This window comes from Oryx dammah, unplaced genomic scaffold (genome assembly GCF_014754425.2).
Source record: "Oryx dammah isolate SB20612 unplaced genomic scaffold, SCBI_Odam_1.1 HiC_scaffold_3, whole genome shotgun sequence".
Classification (NCBI taxonomy): domain Eukaryota; kingdom Metazoa; phylum Chordata; class Mammalia; order Artiodactyla; family Bovidae; genus Oryx; species Oryx dammah.
In genome coordinates this window covers 108,946,348-108,972,854 of record NW_024070187.1, presented here as the reverse complement: position 1 = coordinate 108,972,854, position 26,507 = coordinate 108,946,348, and the positions used below count along the sequence as shown (strand labels likewise).

General features: G+C 34.4%; 1 protein-coding gene across 1 annotated transcript in view; it reads right to left on the bottom strand.

Annotated features, from left to right (window-relative positions):
- Positions 1 to 26,507, bottom strand: part of CPEB2 (cytoplasmic polyadenylation element binding protein 2) — a 78,189-nt gene that overhangs the window by 20,001 nt on the left and 31,681 nt on the right. The window contains exons 6-9 of the mRNA XM_040237337.1: positions 19,838 to 19,888; positions 12,347 to 12,370; positions 1,630 to 1,800; positions 194 to 283 (exon numbers count right to left, since the gene is read on the bottom strand). Of these exons, the coding sequence (XP_040093271.1) occupies positions 194 to 283; positions 1,630 to 1,800; positions 12,347 to 12,370; positions 19,838 to 19,888 (336 nt within the window). The remainder of the gene's footprint in view (positions 1 to 193; positions 284 to 1,629; positions 1,801 to 12,346; positions 12,371 to 19,837; positions 19,889 to 26,507) is intronic.

The following is a 26,507-nucleotide window of genomic DNA, read 5'->3' as shown; positions in this document are numbered from 1 at the left end:
GAATTCTCTAGGCAAGGGTACTGGAGAGGGTAGCCATTCCCTTCTCCAGGGGGTCTTTCTGACCCAGGGATTGAACCTAGTCCTGCATTGGAGGTAGATTCTTTACCGTCTCAGCCACTAGGGAAGACAAATTGTTTCTTTACCTCTCATATAACTTATTCCCTAGCAAATAGTAACAAAAAAATCCTCTTACCTTTTGGTGGAAAATAGGACTTGCTTTCTGCTTTATGAGGCCAATCCACGACCAAAGGCCCAAATCTTCTGAAGCTAGCAGTTATTTCATCTTAAAAAAGTACAATAACATGAATTAGGAATTAATTTTAATGATTCATTCTAAAAAATCCTATATTTTATGTTATTTTAAAAGATTTAATATTTTAAAGTGCCAAATAGCCTAAGATAAACTAGAATATAAATACTAGAAACATGTTAAGATTTAATATTTTAAAGTACCAAATAGCCCAAGATAATATAAATATAAACCCAAAAATATAAATACTAGAAAAAATGTCTAATATCCTCATTAAAATGATACATAAAATTTAATCTACTTAGTTAAAGTAGTTTTTAAGAAGCACATTGGTTAGAATAATCAGTTCAGCATTACTTCTAAAATATTATATAATACCATATGGACACTAAGGGATTGACAGTATAGCAATCATAAATATTACTGACTTGAAAAACATGCTGACATTATATCAAATTAAAGATCCATAAAGAGATACATTACTGCTTGATAAAGTAACATATTGTAGGGGAAAAAAAGGTCTGCTGAACAAGACACATAAAGCCTTAATATTTCTAAAATATACTAGAGTCTACACATGCTTGGTAGTTTCACTGAAAGATGTACAGGTCAAATACAATGACACGTTCAAGCTTATTTATCACATGGAAACTTTTGGTACAGATTAGTATACAGAATTAAGTCTGTGGATATTTGAATTATAACTGAAAAAATTCCCAAAATGTAGTAATATTTTTTCTATTATTACATTGTAAATGAGAGTGGCAGATTTCCCACAGTCTCACAAGTATTAGTTTCAGTATTTTACATTTATCTTGAATTATCTTTCTTTAGTTATTATTACACAGGGTCATTTTTACATATGCTTAATATTCTTTATAAAATCTGAATTTTCTGTTTATGTACTGTTTCCATTCCTTGTTTAGGTTGTATAGGCTCTTATCTGTTTCTAAAAGTACATTTACACTTAAGTTGAATTTTTGATTCTTATACATTAAAGTTTCATGGTTGGTTACCTTTAATTCATTGTGTGTGGTGTGTGTGTGTGTTTGTGTGCATGTGTGTGCATGCATTACAGTCATATGAAAAGTTTTTATGTATGGCTAAGTTACATACATACAAAAAGTTTGGTCATATGTGTTATGGTCATACAAAAAGTTTTTTAAAGTTTTAAATAAATATATAAAGCAAAAAATTTAATGTATTTAAATATGTTCTATATTTTCAAAATAACAGATATGAACTAAAGGAAAATCTGATTTATAAAAAATGCTCACAGTAACAATATGTAACAGATACAAAGTAAAGAAACAAACTTAGATCCCCATTCACACTATATTTTAGGTTTTTTTCTTTAGTATCACAAGTCATCATTTTACCTTCATCAATGTCTGGAGGAAGACCACCAACAAAAACTTTTCGAGAGAAACGTTCTATTCGCTCACCATTCTGATGAGCTGAGTAACATGTGGGTGAATTTAAAACACCAACTTGATCATTATGCCCATCATCCAGCAAGCCATCATCTATTGGAAAGAGGGAAGAACGACCTAAAACATAAGAACAAATATAACCTGAATCTCAGATCTAAGAAAGTGATAAAAGTCAGGAATAAAAAGAGCAACAATTAAAGGCTTAAAAATGAAAGTGAAAAAATAAGAAGTGAAAGTGATTTAGGTATCAAAAATTAAGGAACATTCAGATAGCTTAAAAGTTCAATTATCTGAATTCAAGAGAGACGTTGTCAGAGGAATGACTTAGAAACAAACATGGCCATATGATAACAATTATGTCATAAACAAACACTAGATCACTTCGATTTTTTATGGAAAACAGCAAAAATCTGCTGTATGGGGATGGTTAAACTGGGTATGTAACGGGAGAAACCTTTTAGAAATTGGTGTCAGAAAGAAACGACACAGACTAAATTGATAAGAAAACAACATCAACAAAACACTTGCAGACCACAGTAATGAAGGACGAAGGTACCAAGTTATACTTGCATATAAGATCTTGATGTATTGCATGCGTGTCAGTTACATGACAGGGTGGACAGAGATTCTGCACATGTGCAGAACAGAAGAGGCTCCCCTCCAGGACTTTGGTCCCCACCTGAGCCCACCCTTCAGGACACACCCTTGTAGAGGAACAGACTACATAATTCTCTGCGGCAATCCTGATGCTGGATTCTGTGGGGATCACAATAAAAAAGTAAATAAGATGACCTTGTAAAACAGTCTCTAAAGTGCTTCAGAGCAAGTGTGCTGGAGGAAGGGAGTAACCTGGCTAATAAACAGGCAATTTCTTAAATCCCCAGGTGAAACTGGATAGCAGTTCTGGTAAAGGGGAAAACAGTGGTACTTAGGGAGTTAAGAAAAGGTAGGCTAGTAGAATATTTGTAAGAAAATGGTTTTTAATAAATTTTTCAAGTGGAAGGAGAAACATAAGAGAGAGAAGGAAAAAATGAATTTATTTAAGAAATAAGAGTCATGTTGGCTGAAACATGTTGGAAAAAAGGAAAATAAAAGCTAGAAAAGCACCCTGGGCTAGACAGAACACTTAACCTTGAATGCCAGGCTACAGGACACATTTTATTTAGTCAGCGAGAAAACAAAAAGGAACAAACAAAAAACAACTGTATACAGGCATTCAAGCATGATAATAACTTTTCCTGTATTTTAGGAAGACTCCTCTTGGCAAATATGGTTAACGTGGTGAGAAATGAGCCAACCAGAAGTCCTTCAAAAAATTCAGGAAGGAGGTACAGTTGGAGGTACCTGAAGCAGTGAAAAGTAGACGGGAAATGAAACAGGAAAAAAGAATGGAAAGGAGGAATCAAAAGGTTTTAGAATATGAGTGGTAAAAATCATTAACTAAATAAGTGTAAGGACAGTAAAGACCTGAAACTGCAACAGGAAAGGGAAATGTGTCCTAGACATGTGAAAGTTCACAAGCTTCACATCTGAGATGTTCAGAAATGTGGAGAAAGAAGAGTCACATTTCTGAGAAAGTCATCTGGGGTCAACACACCAGTAAACTGGTGAGAGCTTAATGTTCTTTATAATATCACTGATAAGAACTCCAGTGAGAAATGATAAGGAGAGCACCTCAGGAAACTTACAAAGGAGAAATGAAAGAATAATCATGTCAATCTATGCCAAAACCAATACAGAATTGTAAAGTAAAAATTAAAAATAAATAAATAAATAAATTTTAAAAAAAGCAATGAAGGAACAATGTCAGATGTTAAGATAATGATTTGAGAAAAATGACAAGCTGAAGACATGCATGATTTTTGAAGGCAGTAGTATTAGTAAAGCTGCTGGTAGAGTTTTGTGAAGTACAGACATCAAAGAAGTTTATTACAGAAAGAAAAAGAAAATAAGGATATAGGCAAGATGGAGTAAAGGATTTTTTAAATGAGGAGAAAATGTATATAATCTGTACTATGTCTTAATATATACAAATTATAAATATTCAATATAAAGTGTCATTAATGTGCTATCATCTTGAAAAGTATGGTACATAATGACACAACTGATGTACCAAAGACAACTGGAATGTGATGGCCTGCACAGAACTGGGGCTGTTGGGCTGAGGAAAGGGTGACATGTCTGTGAGCTATAGCTAGCTAGATGTTAGAAGTAAGAATTTTAATTTTAGAAGATCAAAAATAGGGGGAAAGACCATATTTGGTATAGGAAAGAAATTATTCTGCATATTCAAATTCAATTTAACAAGATGTTCTGAAATATACCCATGTTCACTGAGTAAGTCTATGAATATTTAACTTTCCCAATACCTTTGCTATCAGGAATAAGGACCATGAAAAACAAATGTCAATATTCCTTGTGATCAATAGAAAGAAAGCTCTTCAAAATGAAACTATTTTCCTTAAAGAGAACCTCATCAAGAACCATCACAAGTAATATTAATTATGAATAACTAGTTCAACTTTCTACGGTTGGACTTTAAATGAATAATTCTATATTTTAAGAAGAATAAGATGAGGTAGAGAAACAACATCAATATTTAGTTTTTGATTAAAACGATAAATCCAAATTTTATACTTATTTCAGACATGCCAATACTTAAACAGAAATACTGAATGCAGTGATAAAGAAAATCACTATATAAGCAACATCAGAGAGCTGACCCAAATGACTTAAATTTTTTCTCTTAACTATAATATTTTAAGTATACTCATTATATACTAATGAATTTTTCTGTATTCTCCAGGCCAGAATACTGGAGTGGGCAGCCTTTCCCTTCTCCAGGGGATCTTCCCAACCCAGGGATCGAGCCCAGGTCTCCTGCATTGCAGGCATACTCTTTACCAGCTGAACCACAAGGGAAGCCCTGTTCTGTATTACTAACTATAGTATTCTAACTATAGATACTGTCTAAAATAAATACTGCAGTTAATATAGTAACTATCAAAGATCCAAGGGTAATCTATGTCTAAAATCTATTAGCCAAAGTTCAGATGAACAAAAGATACAATGAAAAGGCTGGGAACATGTCATATACTGGCCATACTCATGATAATCTTTATTGCTGGGAAATCACGACCACTTTCGTTCTAGAAGCCATAAAAGCTCTAGAGTTAAATACTCATTTAAAAGAGGAGTTAACTAAACATATATCGTCAACAAAAATACTGTTTTTCATCTTTCCAATTATCCTTCCCTGTAACTCAAATTAACATGATTATAAAAGACCACTAAATAATTATGCCTTCCATGTACTTCAAAAACACTTTCTAAGAAAGAGTAAAAAAGAAAATTAAAATTACCAATACTAAGTATGAAAAAGCAGACATCAATCAACACAAAACAGACTGAGGAAATTCCCATCTATTACTAGTTTCCTCAGAGGTTTTTAAAAGCATGAATAGCTGCTGAATGTTATCAGATATGCTTCCTATATCTGTGGTATTTCTACTGCATGCATATATGCGTGGTATTTCTACTGCATGCATATATGCATGGTATTTCTAATTCTGTTTATGTGGTGAATTATAGTAACTGATTTTCAAATGTCAATCTTATATTTCTGGGATAAATCCCACTTAATCATGATACATTTTCCATTTCTATAAACTTCTAGATTCAGTCTATCAATATTTTCTTTAGAATTTTTACCTCTACTTCATGAGGGATACTAGTATATAGTTTTCTTATAATATTCTTGTCAGGTTTTAGTATCAGGGTTATAAAATAAGTTAGGAAAAGCTCTACTTACAAACACAAATGCAAGCAAATTAGCTTACACTAAGATATCTAAAATGTACAATAAAATTTTAAAAAGTAAATATGGTAGTTACAATAAATATTATAGATAGAAGCCGTAAGAGATGAAAGAGAAAAATAGGACTATACAACGTTGGCCAATCACTGCCAGTGAAAGAGTGTGAGAAGGCCTCTATGTTGCCAGGCCTGTTCAACAGGTCACCAAGATCTCCTTTCAAGATGAAAGCAACATAACAGAATGCATATTCCTATAAACAGGACTCAAGGTACACCTTCTCCCAAACCAGGAAATCAGCAAAGATTCTGTAGTGAGAAAAACTGCAGCCACCACAAATACGAGCCTCATTTATGAAGTTAATCATGATTTCATGATCTTTTGGGGCTTCCCAGGTGCCGCAGATGGTAGAGAATCTGCCTGCAAAGCAGGAGACCTGGGTTTGATTCCTGGGTCGGGAAGATCCCTTGGAGGAGGAGATGGCTTCCCACTCCAGTATTCTTGCCTGGAGAATTCCATGGACAGAGAAGTCTGGCAGAGTCCACGGAGTTGCAAAGAGTTGGACATGACTGAGCGACTAACACATACCCACATACAATCATGATTCAAATTACTCACTTTAAAGTACTTAGAAAAAATCAGAGAATGCATGGAACTTCTCTATATCCATATAAAAACTGCTGTTCTACACAAGCAATAATAAAAACTCTACTATGAGCATCCTAAACTGAAGACGGAACTAAAGACAAACTTACATATATGCTTGTATGACTGAGAGCTGCTCCTTCACATCTGGTCCTCTTATGTGTGCAGGTGTATGTGTAGTACTAACTTTGACACTGGTGGCTATGCTAATATGCCTCAAACTAATCATTATACTTGGCTTTTCAGACCGTAGCCTTATTCTGGATGCCCAGAATTAAGATATTTCCCAACACAGAAACACAGCAGGGACAGGCAGGAGAGGAAAACAAAATATTTGTGCAAAATTAAGTCAATTTATAGCTTAAAGGTAAGCATGGTTCTTTGATTTTAATGTATATCCTGTACTTTTATTTACTGATTGTTGGTTTAAAAATTAAAACAAATGCAAAACAAAGTATTACTAAGAAAGAATATTCCTCCCATGCATCAAGATCCCAGCAGCCACTCCACTGGGTTAAATGACCCACCAGTGTGATGGCATGAATTTTATTTCATATGCAAGGATTAAAAAAAAACTATCAAAACAACAGAAATAGGTCTGGAACTGATCTCTCTCAAGCACCACCTGTGGAATTAGATAGAATCACTATCTAGAATGTTTCTCCAAAGAACTAAGACAGGAGCTATAGTTATTACTTAAAAATGTTTTGCCCCAATAATAGGTTTGTCCTTTTCTCACAGGGAATAAAGATATTTAATTTTTAAAAAATCAGTTAAAACTTCGTACCCTATATGTCTTTGTAAACTAATTGCTAGACATAATATATTTGGGTTAAAATTGAGTTCACGCTAATAAACTATCAGAAAGAGAAAACAAGAAAATAATCCCATTTATAATCACATAAAAAAGAATAAAATATCAATGAACAAACTTAACTAAGGAGGTGAAAGACCTATACTCTAAAAACTGTAAGGTGCTAAAGAAATGCAAGATGACAGAAATAAATGGAAAAATAGACTGTTGTCATGGATTAGAAGTAATATTGTTAGAATTTCCATAGTATTCAAAGCAATCTACAGATTTGATGCACTCCCTATTAAGATACTAATGACATTTTCCACATGATTAGAACAAATGATTCTAAAATTTGCACAGAACCCCAAAAAAACAAAAAAAACTTTGAATAGCCAAAGCAGTCTTGAGAAAGAAGAACAAAGCTTGAATTATCAGGCTTCTTGATTTTAAACTATACAACAGAGCTAGAGTAATAAAAACAGTATGGTACTGACACAGAAAGGACACACAGATCAATGGAACAGAAAACAAAGCTCAGAAGTAAACCAACATGCTTATTAATTAATTAATTAATCTGCATGACAAAGAAGGCAAGAACACACAGCGGGAAAAGACAGTCTCTTCAAAAAACAGTGCTGGGAAAAAGGAATTACACAAAAAGAATGAAACTGGATTCCTTTCTCATATCATATACAAAAAAAAAGTCAAAATGGATTAAAGACTTAAATATAAGACCTAAAACTCCTAGAAGAAAACACAGACAGTAAGCTCTCTGACTCTGGCTTAGGCAATATATTTCTTTGAATATGTCTCCTCAGGCAAAGGCACCAAAAGCAAAAATAAATAAATGGGACATCAAATGATAAAAAGCTTTGCACAGTGAAGGAAATCAACAAAATGAAAAAGCAATCAACTGTATGGGAGATGACATCTACAGATGAAAGTAAGGGGTTGATATCCAAAACATATAAAGAACTTATACAACACAGTATCAACAACAATAAAATTTTAATAAGCAGAGGACCTGAATTGGCCTTTTTTCTGGAGATGACATCCAGATGGCCAAAAGATACATAAAAAGATATTCAACATCATTAATTATTAGGCAAACCACAAAGAGATGCCAACTCACTCCTGTCAGAATGGCTATAACAAAAAGGCAAGAAATAACAAGTGTTGGCATGGACATGAAGAAAAGACAACTCATGAAATGTTGTTGGAATATTACTCAGCCATTAAAAAGATGAAATCTTACAATGCACACTAACACAGATGACCTAGAAGGTATTAATTACATTAAATGAAATAAATCAAAAAAAGATACTGTATGATTTTACTTATATGCGGAATCTGAAAAACAACACGAATACACAAAACAAAGCAGAAACATATTCATAGATACAAAGCATAAACTGGAGGTTGCCAGAGGGGAGGAAGGTGGAATAAACAAAATAGAAATAGGTAAAAGGAATAAAGAGGTTTAAAATTCCAGTTTATACACAGAGATGTATTGATAATGGACAGCATAGGGAATATAGCTAATAATACTGTAATAATTTTGTATGGGGACAGATGGTTACTAGACTTATCATGGTGATCACTTTCCATAAAATATTGAATTACCACACTGTACACCTAAAACTAGTGTAATACTGTATGCTGCTGGTACTTAGTTGCTAAGTCATGTCCAACTCTTATGACCCCATGGAATGCAGCCTGCCAGACTCCTCCTGTCCACAGGTTTTCCCAGGCAAGAATACTGGAGTGGGTTGCCATTTCCTTCTCTAATAGTACTGCATACAAATTATAGTTCAATAAAAAGGTGAAAAAAGTAGTTATCAAAGATGAAAACTGTCAGCCTTTATGTCATCATGAAAGGATTTGGTAGTGGTGATGTTAGGGAGTATATACTTACTCTGGCTATTTTATAAGACGCTTAAAGAGTCAAATGAATTTAAATTAAATCTAATCACAGAAAATCCCTGATCAATTTTTAAGCAGTATTTTAAGTATAATGTATTATTAATACTTATTCATTATGGCACAGGAATATGAATGGCTTTATACACAGTGTGAATAAATCCAACCACTCTAATTAAGGCTCTGTAATTTTACTCCCTTTAAAAGTATTTCTCCCATCTTCCCATTTCATATGTAATACACTAAAATCTACTGGGTAAAGCTTTGGGCTTGCCTGCTAGAAAAGATTGCTTTGTGGTTTTTAGTTTCACTAACTAAAATAGATTCTTTATTTCTGTTATTTAACATAATTCTGTATATTTTTACTCCACTGGAATACAGCAGCATTTTAATCCTGTCCCTATTATTGCATTAAAAGGACAGGCTACAGTAACAGAAATATTTCAGATTGAGAGATAGTGCTTAAGTTACACTTCACACTTTTTTCACAACCTCCAAACCTACTCCAAGCTCAGAACAGTATGTTCACTCTCAGAATGAAATAAACAATGAATATATAAGATAGACATAAGAGTCTTTTTCCTTTCTAATCCTAGCCCTCAGGCAGCACTGTAGAAGAACTTTTTATGGCTCCCAGGGCACAGAAATACATAGGAGTAGGGGCAGGATACAAATGAAGAGCAGAGGAATAAATCTTTGTTTTTCTTAATCACTTTTAGCATATTTAAATTTTGATTATTCCTAAGGTATATTTCATATATTAGTATCCACAGGCAGTTTGGATTATATTGACATTATTAAAGATATTAAAATATACACATTCATTTTGGTAGTAATTTGGTTTTTACTACACTCAAGTGGGAAATCTTTTAAATGAAAACAGCTACTCTATGCCTGAGCTTAAAGGTGAGTCAAAGGTGACAAAAGAAGAAAAAAATAATTCTTAAACTAGACTATAAAGTCAAAATGCTTGTGAAAATAATACTGTCCACCCACCATACACTGGTAAACAGCAATGTCTTATTTTTTGGCAAAAACTGTATCGGCTCACTGTGACACATTCCACATCAACAGATCTGATGTGCATGAGAGTTCTCTTTTTAGAAAAGAAAAATGACTAAATAAATAAATGGACTTTCTTTGATGGACCATATCTAAAATATGAAACCCATAAAAGGAATCTTTGATAGTTAAAAGGTTATCATTGTGATACTGCTATAACATCTAGCATAGGAAGAGAAAAAAGTGAGTAGAAAATAGGAAGAAAGCCAGGCTACTTCTTGTTGAGTCACTCCTTTAGTATGTGCTTTTTTAAAAAATATATTTTATTACTTACTGTGTTAAAAGTACTTTCAAACTCAAATAAGACCTCTCAATAGTTATTCCTAATGGGCATACTTTAAAAATAATTTATTGAATATAGTTGATTTACAATGTGTTAATTTTCTGCTGTACAGCAAAGTGACTCAGTTATATATATGTGTGTGTGTGTGTGTGTGTGCGTGTGTGTGTATATATATATATATTTTCTTTTTCATATTATTTTCCATTCTGCTTTATCACAGGATATTTTCATCTGATTATCAAATCTAAAATTTTAAAAGCAGACTCCTAGGAGGAACAACTAGAAAAATTACTAATGCTATACAACATGAGAGGAAAAGTTATCCACCACCATGCCCTACCCGCTTCACTCCACCTCCTGCTAAACTAAGCCAAGTAAGTATAACAACTGTCAGCTCTGTGCTACAGAAGGCTTCTACCAAAAGCCTTAAAACCAAGTGAGAGTCTTCTTTCTTCCAATGCTGGGAGGCAGCTCTGAAGCAGAAGTCTTTGTGGCTCCCAGAGGACAGAGATATTTGAGTAAAGCACAAATTTTTGTTTTTTCTTAATATAGTCACAGTCTACAATTATTAAATTAAGATAAAAGAAGATAAACAACATGATTTTCCTATACCTTGTTTCAAAGAACTTTCTAGATTATGACATTTACATTGGAATATACCAAATCAGGTGTATAAATCACACTAAGATTAAAAGATGAAACATGTATAAAAAGACAAGAATCCTAAACTGCTCTACAGTTTCAAAAATACCTAAAAACACAGATTGGTAAATGGGCTTTTTTAAAGAGAACTAAATTTCCATATTAAAATACCATAGTGAAATAAGGTAGTCCAGAGAACTGAAAATAGGTACTAAAATTTTCAATTTTTCTCCTCTTCTCAGCTGCTAGTAACAATCTCTAGAAAGTTATTCAGCTTCAGTTTTCTAAGTCATTAGTCTCTAAATCCTCTTAATTTTTTAGTTAGAAAAATAAAGAACCAAGAGAGTCAGTGAAGCATTTCAAGAAATAGATTCTGAAAATGAAGTTAAATTCAGACAATGTTGAAATACAAAACTGGAAATACTACTGACACGTATAAAATACTAGTTTCTGTCGTCAGTGGTGACAGTTTTGCATGTTTGTTTTCAAAGTCACACACTCATGACTAGATAAAAAGAATTTGAAGCACTGGCACACATACATAAAATTTATCAAGAGGCACTGTTCTTACTATCTATGCTCCATGGCTCAAGGAAGAGTTTACAAGCTAAGGAAAATCCTTTTACATGAGTACTATGGTTACTGGCACTTACAACAACCACATAAGTAGTATGGCTATTCATCACTTAAGAGGATAATCTAGTGTAAAGTTACTTTTGCTTCTTCTCATCCCATCATCACATCTACTTTTCTTCCTATCAATTTCTGCACATGAAAAAGAAAAGCAAAGTTTAAGCCACAGAAAATGTTAGCTGCTTTCCTAGGAAGCTGAACAAAGCAGCACTGCATAGTCCTAGTCTTTTCCTTAAGAAAACAAGAACCCAAAGGGGAAGACTCTTGTGCGAGAGAGAAAGTGTGTGTGTGTGTGAGAGAGACAGAGAGAGAGAAAGTGCATGTGTGTGTGGTATTAAGACAGAGAAAGAAAGGATTATTTTAAGACATAGAGAAATATGAGCAACATGATTTCTATATGTCAGTGTTAATAGTAATCTGTTTGGTATTTGCCATGTTCAACTGGATCAAACATAAAACTAATAAACTAGAGCTATAAATTATATACCATAGATAAGACAATCAGTTACAGATTGAGAGAGCAGAAAATTCATATTGCATGTCGCCTTCAGTAGTATCTACTATTAAACACATCTCTTAAAACACTATAAACAGAAGGTTTATTTTAAAAGATACACAAATGACTTTAAAAAGTTAAAATCTAGACATTTATAATGGAAAAATTTATTAAATAACCATATTAGTATGAAAATGTACCTTAAAGGTTAAGATATTTAGGGTTCAAAACTTGGACAAGTAAGTGTGCAAATCAAAACACAATTTTTCAGTGAGTTTCCAGACATTGCATAATAAATCTGGGATAATTACAACATTGATCAGTAAAACCCAATTAGAAACAGTTATACCATAGCAAACAGAAATGAATTACCTCGTCTTCGCCCATAACTCCTCGCTGCATGTAAACAAAGGACAAATTGTAAAATGTCAGAACTAAAAATAAGCCCACATAAACAAACATTTGTGACATGGAAAGCTATGTGGGCATCTGGAAATTAGAACTACTTTGTCTTAAGAGCTACCTCAATATCATCACACAACATGTGCATGGTATTTTAATATTTACAAAGCACTCTTTTATGTCCCTTCTGAACCATATAAAAACTGTGAAATTAACTGGAAATACAAAATTTATTCTCTATTATGTTAAACTCATGAATAAATATTTCTTTCATCTAATCGGGATAGGAATATGTAACACTTTATGGTTAAATAGCATCCTAAATATTTTTCCCAATGAATGGAGACAACTTGAATTGAATCTTTACTTTTCTACTTATTATAAAAAGTGATACAGCATATAATGTCCAACCAGTAATTCAGGTCAACATCCCTTTTTATGCAAAGCCCTGCATGGAAAAATAACTGGAAGACACAGAAGAGTGAAAAGCTAAAACAATACTGAACTGGTCCGCTGAAGTCTACAGAGCTCAGATAAACAGAATACAAGACTCATGTTCAAACTTGCTTAAGTGAGGAAATGATCGATGACAGACTAACAATGCTTTCAGTCTTTTTTGGTACATTTTATAACAGCTAAGTGTTTATTGTCTCCACATCTAGAGTAAGAGGGATTCCGATACAAACTATTATTAGTATCTTCAAAGAATAGTACATATGTTAAACCTTTAAAAGGGTAAAGCAGAAAGTATTTCAACCTATGTTACTAGCAGTTTACAGATTCCTCATGGAGAAAAAACACTGCAATTTATTTTTCATAAGAGTACCAGTTTGATAAAATCTACAATTTGTTTTTAAATAACTTAGCTCCCAAATCTGAGTATACTATGAGTATTTCTACTCTAGAATTAGCAGTAAACCAAAAATGACTGTCAAAATCAAGATCTTAATTCACATTTATTGATTTTTTTAGGTCTGGGAAAAATCTGTTATTGAAAAATTTCAAGTCAAAATACGTATTAAAGGTTGTCAGAAATGTAGTCTCTCCAAAGGTTTGAAATTTAAAGATCAAAGGAAAACATTTTACATCATTAAACACATTCTATTGTAGAGATTTTACAAAATTAAAAAAAAAATTATACTAAGGCTTTAATATAAAGAAGTGTGTCTACAGGGTGGGGATACAGTCTTAGTTCCCCTATAATAAACAGCGGAGAACCAAACTTGAAAAGTCTTAATTGTTTTTATTTCAAGAAATAAGCCAGTAAATGTAAGGTTTGTATTAGTCTTTTATATAAAGTAACTTCATTAACATCCTGCATTTTACTGTCTTTAGTTATGTATACTGTATGTACAGACTGTTGTTTTCTCTTATATAAATGTAGACTTAACCTGTCCATGAGCTCGTTACCTCAAAACCTGGCAGATTTACCTCACCTATATACACATTTATATATAGCTTACCTCTGCGTGTGTTTATGTGTATATACAGATTATATTAATATATAGCTTAACTGATCTATATATTAGTTTAGGGTGGAGGTAGTGTTGGAAGTGGCATTTGGAATTTTGTCATCTAGGTCTTCTGAGACATATACAGGATCGCAAAACAGACTGACGGTCAACTATGGAAAATCAGACACTAGGAATTATAAGAGGAGTTATCAAGAACAGGCTATAGAAGGATGAATTCCCTGAAGTCTTTATAATTGTATTCAGCATCAAAGTGGTCAATAGGCCTCAAAGCACTTCACAGCTTAAATCAAAAGTTGGGCTTCCTGCTTATCTAAAGGCATTAATCTAATATAAATTTGCTTTGGGGAATTTCATTCATGGTTGTAGAGGGTCAAATATTCAAAAGAAAATAAAACTTTTCATCAAATTTAAAGTCATATTATAAAATTATCATTAAGTAATAGTGTACACACTCCAGGAGATAGTGAAGGACAGTGAAGGACAGGGACACTCCAGTCCATGGGTCACAAAGAGCTGGACATGACTTAGCAACTGTACAACATAATTCATGATCTATTGAGAAAATTAATGACATCATAACCAGTTTATGGTCTTAGCTTTTATGTTCTTAGCTGAGGCTAGTCAACATTAAAATAGTGAAAATATGTACAAATGTTCACAGCATCTTAGGTTTCATCTCATTTCTAGGCTTGAACACATTACTTAGAAAGTTTCTCCAACTATCTCATACCTGAGGAATTTTAGAATCCTGTAAAGAGCTATTGCCCTTATTTCTTGGACAACTCTCAGATTCCAAGTCTCTACATTACCAAAAATAGAACTGACTGCAGATGAAGCTAAACCATGTGAAACATTCCCTATTCCCTGTCATGGAAATAACCAATCTCCTACCATTATGCTAAACAATGGTGTGTGTACTCAACTTTCCTACTAATATTTCTATGTGAATTTCATGGGTATGTTCCACTGTAACCAAATCAGAATTATCAGAAATCCTCAGTGAGAAAAGAAAATCATTACATGTCTAGTAATCATTCTGTTTTAATTAAAACAGACTTTTTAAAGCAGTATGCCCCTCCCAAACTCATTTAGAATGATTTAGAGAAAAAAAAAAGCAAATAATTTGTAGTATAAAAACACTGTACTTAAAGAGTATTAAATTTCAGGTACATAGATTTATAAAGCATCATAAAAAGTGAGGAACTGGCTATTTAACATACATGTGTGTATATATATGTATATATGTATGTATGTGTGTTAAAATATACATTATAGGCACACACATACATATTTCTTTGTTTTCAATGAAGGTAATAAGGACGTGAGAAAAGCCTGAAGATCCCTCCTATACAAGGGATGTTACAGTTTGGTCCTGGTTACCAATAATGTTTAGATTCTAACCTGCAGCAACTTAGAAAGAAACAGGATAATTCTAACTTTCTCCTTAGGACCTTTGTGCCCTTAGGTATTTCCTCTCAGCAACAGTCTGTGGTACCTGAATTACTGCAACTGGAGGAAGGGACAGGTAAACATACCAAATCAGTTGAAATATATTTAAAGGTTAACATTTTCTTGGTGTGAAGCTAAAGACATTATGTTTTGTTCTAAAAGAGCCAAAACCAAGGGGAGAAATATCCCTCCTCCATCACAATCCTTTTCAAGATCCAAAATAAATCTGCTATGATCTACCTCACTTCTATCAGCATCAAAAAAGAACTGATTGCATGCATACTCAAGTTTCCTATTTTCATGACTGAATATACTTAAGACAATTTCATTACTGAGTACATTTTCTTAATTAAAAGATACACATTATTTCCTCCTAAAATAGAGCAAGCTCTTGATTACAAACATGGCTGTATGTGGTTAATCACAACAAATCTGAATTTCAAACCAGCTTGCTACCCACTCCCCACACTTCTGGTCTGTTCCCCTTTTGAAAAATCGCATGTACTAATAAAAATGTAAGCTATTTTTCTTGGGAGACATGGGAACGGAGTACAGTAATAGAAACAAATACTCCAATGATGCACCATTTTCTATTATTCCTTGAAAAGATTTTTTTTTACTATTATTAAAAATGTAAGATTTATACACTTAGAAATACAAACATTAAAGCTGTCATTCTAACATCAGCCACTAAAACCTTTGGTTTTTAGACAATCTACCCATTGCTATATAATGCAACTTTCTTAAGGTACTTCTAGATGTTACAGCTGGACTCTTCTACAATATCTGAATTATTCAACAGTGGCAGTGTTCACTAGTTAACTGGATTTCTAACTGAATTGAGGAACATGGTCTATTGTAGGAGCCTATTTGCAGTTATAGTTCTATGACATTTTTTACTGTTAAAATCTGTTAAAAAAAAAAAAGAAAGAAAGAAATCTAAAGAACAATGTCACGAGACATACAGGTATGGGATTATAACTTTTTCTATATCTGAGTAAACAGAGGCTCAGAGTTACAGATTTGCCAGGGGTACTTCAGAGTTTCACCTATTTTGACCAACCTCCTGACCTTTACTCCAGTCCCTGTTTATCCTTTATTATCCCTTAATTAAAAGGAGTATTTACATGTTTAGCTATCATGCTAATTACTCAAGAAGGTAGAATCACAAAACCTTTACATTGTCTGCCTTATCTTCATAACCCCTAGAGCTGAGTTTATATATTATCTTTTAATGGACTCACACCTAGCACCACTAGAACATTACAGATTTCTGCTAATCCCGTATTAGCTACGGAATGATCTTAAACTGTAACAGGAGTGTGTTTATTTTAATGAGCATTTGTGCACCATCAAAAGTCATCTTGGGTGCCACAAAGGGTAAGTGTACCACACTTGAGAAACACTGCTTGAGCAATCATTTTACTTTTATTGACTCCAACTTTGAGCTTCTTCCAAATGGTTCTAGTCAGGGTTTCTGAAGTAACGTATGTCTTTGTCCACTATAAATAACTTCCTTCAAACACTTGAAAATTCCAGTTATGTCTTCTCTTAATTTTATATTCCCCAAACAGATCTAGTTTCTTCATATATGCACAAGACATGATTTTTACTCTTTCAAAGTCATTTTGTCACTGTTCATCACCCATTACCACAACCGACTTTTACTGTCAGGAACTGTTCTAAATACTTCATGTGAATGAAATCATTCACTTCTCAGAAGATCCTTCTAAAGCAGGCAGAATGCTGTCTCTTTTACATGTGAGGACTCAAGAGACAAAGGGAAGTTAGGTAAACTGCCCAAGGTCACACAATTAGAAATAGCAAACTTGGGTTTAAACCCAGATAACCTGGCTCCAGAGTCTGTAATTCCAACCACTGCCAACTACTGCTAAACCACCACATGGAAGAAATGCTGATGTAGAATTTATTACCAATATTGATTTTAAAGGTCAATAATATCAGCTATGCTTGTTGGTTAAATAATATTACTAAATCAGTTGCCTAATGGTGAATTAAATTTGTGACAAACTAAAAAGAGCAACAATTTAAAAAGCAGGTCTATGTACTGAGATGCTATAATTTCTTTAATCAATCAATAATATTTCATAATAACTCAGTGTAGGCATAAGTTTGATATTAATATCACTTAATTCTCACTTATCCCTTCAATAACCTTGACATCTACAAATAACCCTACAATCTTAACATTTAATACTTTCTTACCCTATACCCTATTTTCTGCTTTTGCTCTTCCTCTTAACCAAGGATCCCAGATAAGCAAAGTATTTTTTTTGTTTGTTTGTTTTTCCTCTCTGGATCCAGTTGTTTCTACTAGCCTAAACACTTCGGATATCTTAGATTCATCACCATTTTTCTCCCCTAGTCCCTTGTCAGAAGTTCAGAATTTCCAGGATGGCTTACTGTACTGAGTATGTACTATAACCCAAAATGGAATTCTATAAAGGACGCTAACATAAAAAATAAAAACAGATTTGTCCACAAGATGTAACTCCTGCCTGCCTTAATATTATTATTCTCCAAACAAATCCAACTCTTTCAACTACTCACAGGACATGATTTTTACTCTTCCAAAGTCATTTTTGAAAATATATATTTAATAAAATATGACTAGGTCTACTATGTGATGAAACACTCAACATCTAGATTATTTATAAAGGTTTTAGACAACTGAAGAAGTCAATTAGTTTAATAATGTTCAGTGCAACCGAAAGTATAAAGTATAAAAACAGTGTGGTTACTAAGCTCTGCTCACATAGAACCAGCACATTCTATTGTGATTACGATATACTTCTGAATCATTCTATTTTACTATGTATTCAGCAGTCTAAGAACATCTGTGAATGATCTAACAAATTATCTCATACAGCACTTTCCTTCAGATAAATTTTAACAGAATACGTGAAACATATGCAAATTCACTTTTCAACTGAATAGCTTTTCTTAGAAGTTAAAAATAGAAATGTGAATGACCTTTATTTACCACACAGACTGTTCCAAAAGAAAAGAATTTAAGGAAGTCAGGATCAGCATATTAAAAATGTATCATTATCTAGTTATTATTTTATAAATCAAGCCATAAAAGTAATAAAGATTATGATTTATTTTCTGTTTTGTAAACTCAATTCCAACAATATAATTTTCAATCACAGATTTAGAATTCAGAGACCAGCTGCTTAAATGATGATATGGTTTGTTAATTCCACGGTAGAAAAAAGGTCCCATGAAGAAGTCCTGGAATGTAATTTCTAGTGCCTTTCTGGTCAAAGTCTATGGACTGTTAGACCTCTGTAAGACCTGGCATGAACATGACCTCAGTCTAGAGTGCAGACTCTGTTAATACTGTGACAATTCTACTTCTAACCATTCCAGAAGATCCTCAGGAATAAATAAACCAGTGATTAGACTAGGCTAGCATGTGGTAGGTGCTCGGTACAGAAGGGTCAAATGTTGAACAAATCAATCTGTCACCTCACTTAACGCTTTGCTTCTTCAATTCTTCTTTTATTCCCTAGTCCTATCTACCTTGACTATCTCCTAGGTAGCCTAGACTTTCTTCCTATCTTTCCATCTTTACTTAATATTAATTTTTACTTAACACTAGAGTTCATATGGTCTAGCTTCACACTGGCCGTTTTTTCACTCTTTGTTTCTCAACTTCATTGCCAACTGTTTTCAGCAAAGCTTTAGTTGAAGAAGTGTCAAGCCACTCTAGCAATTAATTATGTATTTTAAAGGAAGTCCTATACTATCTTTACTATTCCTTCTTCATCCTTCTTCCCTCTTCTCAGACCTGCCCCCTAAACATACTCTACAATAAATAAGTGTTGTTTAAAATTAAAAAACAAATAAATAAAAGCAACCTTTGCGAAGGCTATTTTACTCCTGCCATGTCTACTCCAAAGTCATGGAAGGGCTAGGTACTGTGACTCCAAAGGCAATATTTGTCCAACAGAAAGAAAACAACTGTAATGAAAGTCTGTTTACTCTTTTTCATGAGAGTACAATTCACTGTGCAAACTTTCTAACTAGAATAAATTAAGTATGACTACCATATTTAGAGAATCACCAGTATATTTCCTAGTCGAACATACACACAAGTGTTATAATATATAATAACAGGTTCTACACACTTTGTAAGTAGCATCTCATTTAATTCTCATAATGAACTTTGAGACTGCTATTCCCATTTCACAGATGGGAAGCTAAGGCTCATGGAAGTTACTTGACATTCAATACAATAAACTGGAAAGCTGATATTCAAACTCAGGACTGCCTCCGTAGTCACAGTCATTGAATTAAATCATGCTGTCACAAATATACTTCAATGGCTGCTTTGCCAGTGAGAATATGCTCAAACTCCTAATTCTATTTTCTATACAGGAAGAGTTGCAGCTTCATTTTTATACTTATAAAATGATTAACTTGTATGCATGGGGAAGGTTTAGAGAAACATGTATTCAGTCATCTTTATATAAATCAATTGAAAACATAAAATGTTTTTATAACAACTTACCATTTAACATCAATAGATTGTCAGTTCCTGGATGTGGATAGCTCAATCGACCTTTAAAAAGATGGGAAAGGGAAGTTTGAAGATTATGGAGCTATTTGAAAATGAAAAAAAAAAAAAAAAGGAAGGGGAGGAGTAAGGAGAAGAAATTTACTGAGCACAGTACAGTTCTTCAGGAATAAAAAATTAATGTTTAGTTCAAAGTGTATTAATTGAAACTATCTTTGGAAGTTGAAAACAGTGAACTTTTAGTTCTCAGAATATAAAAGCACAATGTGATTTGGGAGCAACCCTTACAGAATCAAGTTTTCTTTTTTTGGAATGTAAAAACAACGTAGGTATCCTAGTCTTTCAAACTTAATACAGGATGTGAAAATTAAAAAGAAAAAAAAATTCTCAAATCTGTTTGTAATTCTCTCTCTAAAGACCTATTTTCCCAAAAATCATATTTGAAGGACAGAAATTTATATTCTTAAAAAAAACACAACAAAATATCAAAAAAAAAAAGAGCCGCAAAAACTCTTCTCAACTTGCTCTTGAATTCAATATGATTTTATAAGCTGAATTTAAATAAAGCTTAACAAAAACATTTTAAAGGTTTTACTATAAATAACATTGGAAATTTAGTACTGTTTGATATTGTTCAATGTTTATAAATGGGACAAAAATAAAAACATAAAAAATGAAAATATTAAAGCTTAGGAGCATAATACTTCTTTTTGAGTCATCCTTCATTAGGGAATTTTGCATTTAGAAAAATACAGAAGGGACAACTACTATATACTGCTGTGGAAGAGAAAAAAGTTGTACATGAACAACTGCTGCAGTTTTACATAATAACATTTATTTCATTAAATCCCAATAGTGAGGATGATCATTTGTTTGTAGTCCATGAAAATATAGGATTTTCCTTGAATGACTGAATCTCTGATAGACTATTAGAAAGGTACATTAAAATCTGCTTAGAAAACTTTGAAAAATTAAATATCTGTGAGATTGCATTTTAGCAACTTTTAGCACAGCCCTTGAAAAAGACACTACAACAGAGTGCAGTGTATTGATACCAGAGGGAGAAACCAATGACTGTCAGTGAGCCTGACACGATGTGTAAGGAGTACAGAGTAACTGCATCTACCTTTACTGCCTCAGCAAGTACTTTATACTCTAAGGGTCCTTCCCAAAATATCCCACACAAAACAGACATTTTCTACTGGCTTTTAATTATGAAGTTAAAGAATTTTATCATCTCCAATGCAAGAGCAAGTGGCAAAGGTAATCCAATTTTGACATTAAAACATATAAGCAGATATATACGTGTGTGTGTATATATATATATATACATATATATATCTATACATACACACACACGTCATCTGAGTTCTAACTTAACTACACACTTCATTTTCACACTGAACTTAAACTAAATGTTTCTGACCTTCAAAGGACAATTTACCAGCCCTTACTGACTCCCAAGTTTCATGCAGCATGACATTAGTTAACAGAATGCCATACAAATAAGTTTACTGATGCGATACTTTAGTATGGAGTGAGAAGCATAAGAGTAAGTACAAAGGGCATAGATAGAAAGAGTTAGGAAGCAGAGCTCTCTTGAACTGGATATTTCAACAGTGTGGAACATTACTTTGAAGGCTCATAGTTTATTTTGGAAATATGCCTATTTCTAAACATCTTGTTACAGATGGCCAAATTTAGAGAACAATTTAAGGATACAAAAAAAAAAAATCACCGTTATACTGTGACTGAAAACCAAAATCCCTAACAAAGTGGCAACCTGTGTTGCTCTGTTCAGTGTAACAAGTTCATTAGTCTGTACACTGATGCTAAGGATACAAACACTAGTGAGACAGTCTCTGCTTATGATGCGGTAGGTGAGACAGACACAAATAAACAATTCCAATACACTTAGCCAAGGGTAAAGAGTTATGTACAGTAGGCTATATTAAAAAAAAACAAAAACACAAATGAGTATTTAACCAAGTCCAGAGATTCAAGCAAGATTTCCAAGAAAAGTAAACTAAGCAAAGCCTTAAGCCTAGTTCCACTTCAAAAGACACTCAACTTCCAACTGCCACATAATTATCCTCTAATAGGTTCACTGTTCACTTTATTTTTTATCCCAAGACACAGGTAACAAGATATTTTCATTACTAATAGTCTTGACTTCTTGGCTCTGAATGGACTTAAAAGGCACACCTTATGTGGAAAGTTCAATGAACAGATATTCTATTTGCAAATGGATAGATATGTGTAAATATGTTCTAAAATAGAATTCTTCAAAGAAGAAAATCTATCGAGATAATTAATAAAACACTCCAAATTGAAATAAGCAGATTTAGATTTGTTTTAAAATTACCCAGTTACTTTTCCTCTACCATCAGTTCAGTTCAGTTCAGTTGCTCAGTTGTGTCCAACTCTTTGCGACCCCATGAATCGCAGCACACCAGGCCTCCCAGGCCATCACCAACTCCCAGAGTTCACTCAGATTCACGTCCATCGAGTCAGTGATGCCATCCAGCCATCTCATCCTCTGTTGTCCCCTTCTCCTCCTGCCCCCAATCCATCCCAGCATCAGAGTCTTTTCCAGTGAGTCAACTCTTCGCATGAGGTGGCCAAAGTACTGGAGTTTCAGCTTTAGTATCATTCCCTCCAAACAAATCCCAGGGCTGATCTCCTTCAGAATGGACTAGTTGGATCTCCTTGCAGTCCAAGGGACTCTCAAGAGTCTTCTCCCACACCACAGTTCAAAAGCATCAATTCTCCAGTGCTCAGCCTTCTTCACAGTCCAACTCTCACATCCATACATGACTACTGGAAAAACCATAGCCTTGACTAGACGGACCTTAGTCGGCAAAGTAATGTGTCTGCTTTTGAATATATTATCTAGGTTGGTCATAACTTTTCTTCTAAGGAGTAAGCGTCTTTTAATTTCATGGCTGCAGTCACCATCTACCATAGTGAAATACTAACACATTTTTACAAATAAACTTTCATGGCTCTATTTTACATGTGAGTGAGTGAGTGAGTGTTAGTTGCTCAGTCCTGCTGGACTGTATGTAGCCGGCCAGGCTCCATTGTCCATGGGATTTTCTAGGCAAGTCTACTGGAATGGGTTGCCATTCCCTTCTCCAGAGGATCTCCCCAACCCAGGGGTAGAATCCAGGTCTCCTGCATTGCAGGCAGATTCTTTACCATCTGAGCTATAAGGGAAGCCCATCCATTTTACAAGGGGTAGTATTAAAATTACTTTCATTAAGAATCTGCCTATTGACAGTAACAACTAACACTGGAGGTTTTATGGGCTTCCCTGGAGAATGGGATTGGCCTAACCCACTCCAGGATTCTTGCCTGGAGAATTCCACAGACAGAAGAGCCTGGCAGGCTACAGTCCACGGGGTTGTGAAGAGTCAGACACAACTGGGCAACTAACACTTGCACTTCGCAGGTTTATGATGTACCAGGAGCTTTTCTTGGAGAAGGAAATGGCAACCCATTCCAGTATTCTTGCAGAGAGAATCCCAGGGATGGCAGAGCCTGGTGGGCTGCCATCTATGGGGTCGCACAGGGTCGGACATGACTGAAGTGACTTAGTAGCAGCAGTAGCAGGAGCTTTTCTAAGTTCTTTACAATGAATTACTTAACCCTCACAACAATCCTGACTTAGGTACCATTATCTTCCCACTTGAAGATAAACCTTGCCACAAAAAGTTAAACATCTTGCCCAAGATTACAGCACTGGCAGGATTCGATCCAAGCAGATTAGCTACATACTTAATCACTTATCTTATAATGACTTCCTAGCTAATAACAATCTGGATCAAAGAATGCATGGTTGGTTGTACAAAAAATTCATTCAATCAAAAACTTCACAGAATGATTATGCAGTATAGATAATTTATCCTTTAATATAGAAAAAAGAAAAGAAAAAGAAAAAAAGCCACATTGCTATAAAACCAGTTTCCCCCTGTTGTCAAAAGGCCTGTGGCACAGAGGCAGTTGTAGATTAACACTTGTTTTGTCAATACGAGGACACACAAATGGGCAGACACAGAGCTGCCCACAGGGAAAAAAAGTAACTTTCCCAACCTTTCTTGTAGTTAACAGTGCCCATGTGTCTACCGTGTGGTCAACAAATGTAAAACAAAACTGGTAAGTGAAGTTTCTGAAAAGTATCCTTAAAAGGGAAGCTTTTACCGTTTCTCCGCTTTCTGAAATGCATATGCAATGGCTTAACCGAATCAGCCATCTTAGGTCATGAGGCAGAAGCTGGGTGTGAAGACTACAAGACTGAAGGACCCCAGACCCATGAGAACCACAACACTATTCCTTGGAGTCTTATGTTTATGTAAAAGAGAAAACGCCTATCATATTTAAGCTACTTAGTTCTCAGTTATACCAGAAGATAACTTTACAGATAAAGTCCTCTAGCAATGAGTTTGAGCAAACTGAATTTTAGTTAATTGGACTATTATTTATGATTGTAAAAATATGACAAAATACAGTAATGTCATGATGGTTTTAACATATATAAAGAAATGGGTATATACTCCCTCTTGGTCTCTTTTACATTAGAATACTGTAAAATTGAAAATAAATAATTTTCAAAAATTTGTATTCCTGGTGTTGGTGAATAACTAGAAGACCTACAGTACCTTAAAAATGTCTTGCTGCTGCTGCTGCTAAGTTGCTTCAGTCATGTCCGACTCTGTGCAACCCCATAGACGGCAGCCCACCAGGCTTCCCCGTCCCTGGGATTCTCCAGGCAAGAACACTGGAGTGGGTTGCCATTTCCTTCTCCAATGCATGAAAGTGAAAAGTGAAAGTGAAGTTGCTCAGTCGTATCCGACTCTTAGAGACTCCATGGACTGCAGCCTACCAGGCTCCCCCATCCATTCATTTTTCAGGCAAGAGTACTGGAGTGGGATGCCACTGCCTTCTCTGGAAAATTGTCTTATTAGTCCATTAATATTTTAACAATATGCATAATACATATACAAAAAGACAATTCATGTTAGCCATTTCAGATGCATATTCATTTAGTTTAATTCAGTTCAGTCACTCAGTCGTGTCCCACTCTTTGCGACCCCATGAATCACACATGCCAAGCCTCCCTGTCCATCACCATCTCCTGGAGTTCACTCAAACTTATGTCCATCGAGTCGGTGATGCCATCCAGCCATCTCATCCTCTGTTGTCCCCTTTTCCTCCTGCCCCCAATCCCTCCCAGCATCAGGGTCTTTTCCAATGAGTCAACTCTTCGCATAAGGTGGCCAAAGTACTGGAGTTTCAGCTTCAGCATCATTCCTTCCAAAGAACACCCAGGGCTGATCTCCTTCAGAATGGACTGGTTGTATCTCCTTGCAGTCTAAGGGACTCTCAAGAGTCCTCCCATGCCACAGTTCAAAAGAATTAATTCTTCAGCACTCAGCTTTCTTTATAGTGCAACTCTGACATCCATACATGACCACTGGAAAAACCATAGCCTTGACTAGACTGACCTTTGTTGGCAAAGTAATGTCTCTGCTTTTCAATATGCTGTCTAGGTTGGTCATCACTTTCCTTTCAAGGAGTAAGAGTCTTTTAATTTCATGGCCGCAATCACCATCTGCAGTGATTTTGGAGCCCCAAAAAATAAAGTCTGACACTGTTTCGCCATCTATTTGCCATGAAGTGATGGGACCAGATGCCATGATCTTCGTTTTCTGAATGTTAAGCTTTAGGCCAACCTTTTCACTCTCCTCTTTCACTTCCATCAAGAGGCTTTTTAGTTCCTTTTCACTTTCTGCCATAAGGGTGGTATCATCTACATATCTGAGGTTATTGTATTTCTCCCAGGAATCCTGATTCCAGCTTGTGCTTCTTCCAGTCCAGCGTTTCTCATGATGTACTCTGCATATAACTTAAATAAGCAGGGTGACAGTATACAGCCTTGATGTACTCCTTTTCCTATTGGGAACCAGTCTGTTGTTCCATGTCCAGTTTTAACTGTTGCTTCCTGACCTGCATATACGTTTCTCAAGAGGCAGGTCAGGTGGTCTGGTATTCCTATCTTTTGAAGAATTTTCCACAGTTTATTGTGATCCACACAGTCAAAGGCTTTGGCATAGTCAACAAAGCAGAAATAGATATTTTTCTGGAACTCTCTTGCTTTTTCCATGATCCAGCAGATGTTGGCAATTTGATCTCTGGTTCCTCTGCCTTTTCTAAAACCAGCTTGAACATTTGGAAGTTCACGGTTCACATATTGCTGAAGCCTGGCTTGGAGAATTTTGAGCATTACTTTACTAGCATGTGAGATGAGCGCAATTGTGTGGTAGTCTGAGCATTCTTTGGCATTGCCTTTCTTTGGGATTGGAGCCGCATCAAAAAACACTGACAGATATGACAACTGCATACAACTTACCAACTATAAAGATAAATTATTCACAAGGCAATATTTAAAGATATGCAATAAGTTAAGCCAATATTAGACTATTGACATATATATCCATATATATATATGTATTGATATGTATCAGCACATAAGTTCTTTCTCCAAACTACTAACTACCAACGCAAAGAACTTATTAGTGATTCATATATATATATTTATTGATATGTATCAGCAAATAAGTTCTTTCTCCAAACTACTTACTACCAACACAAAGAACTTATT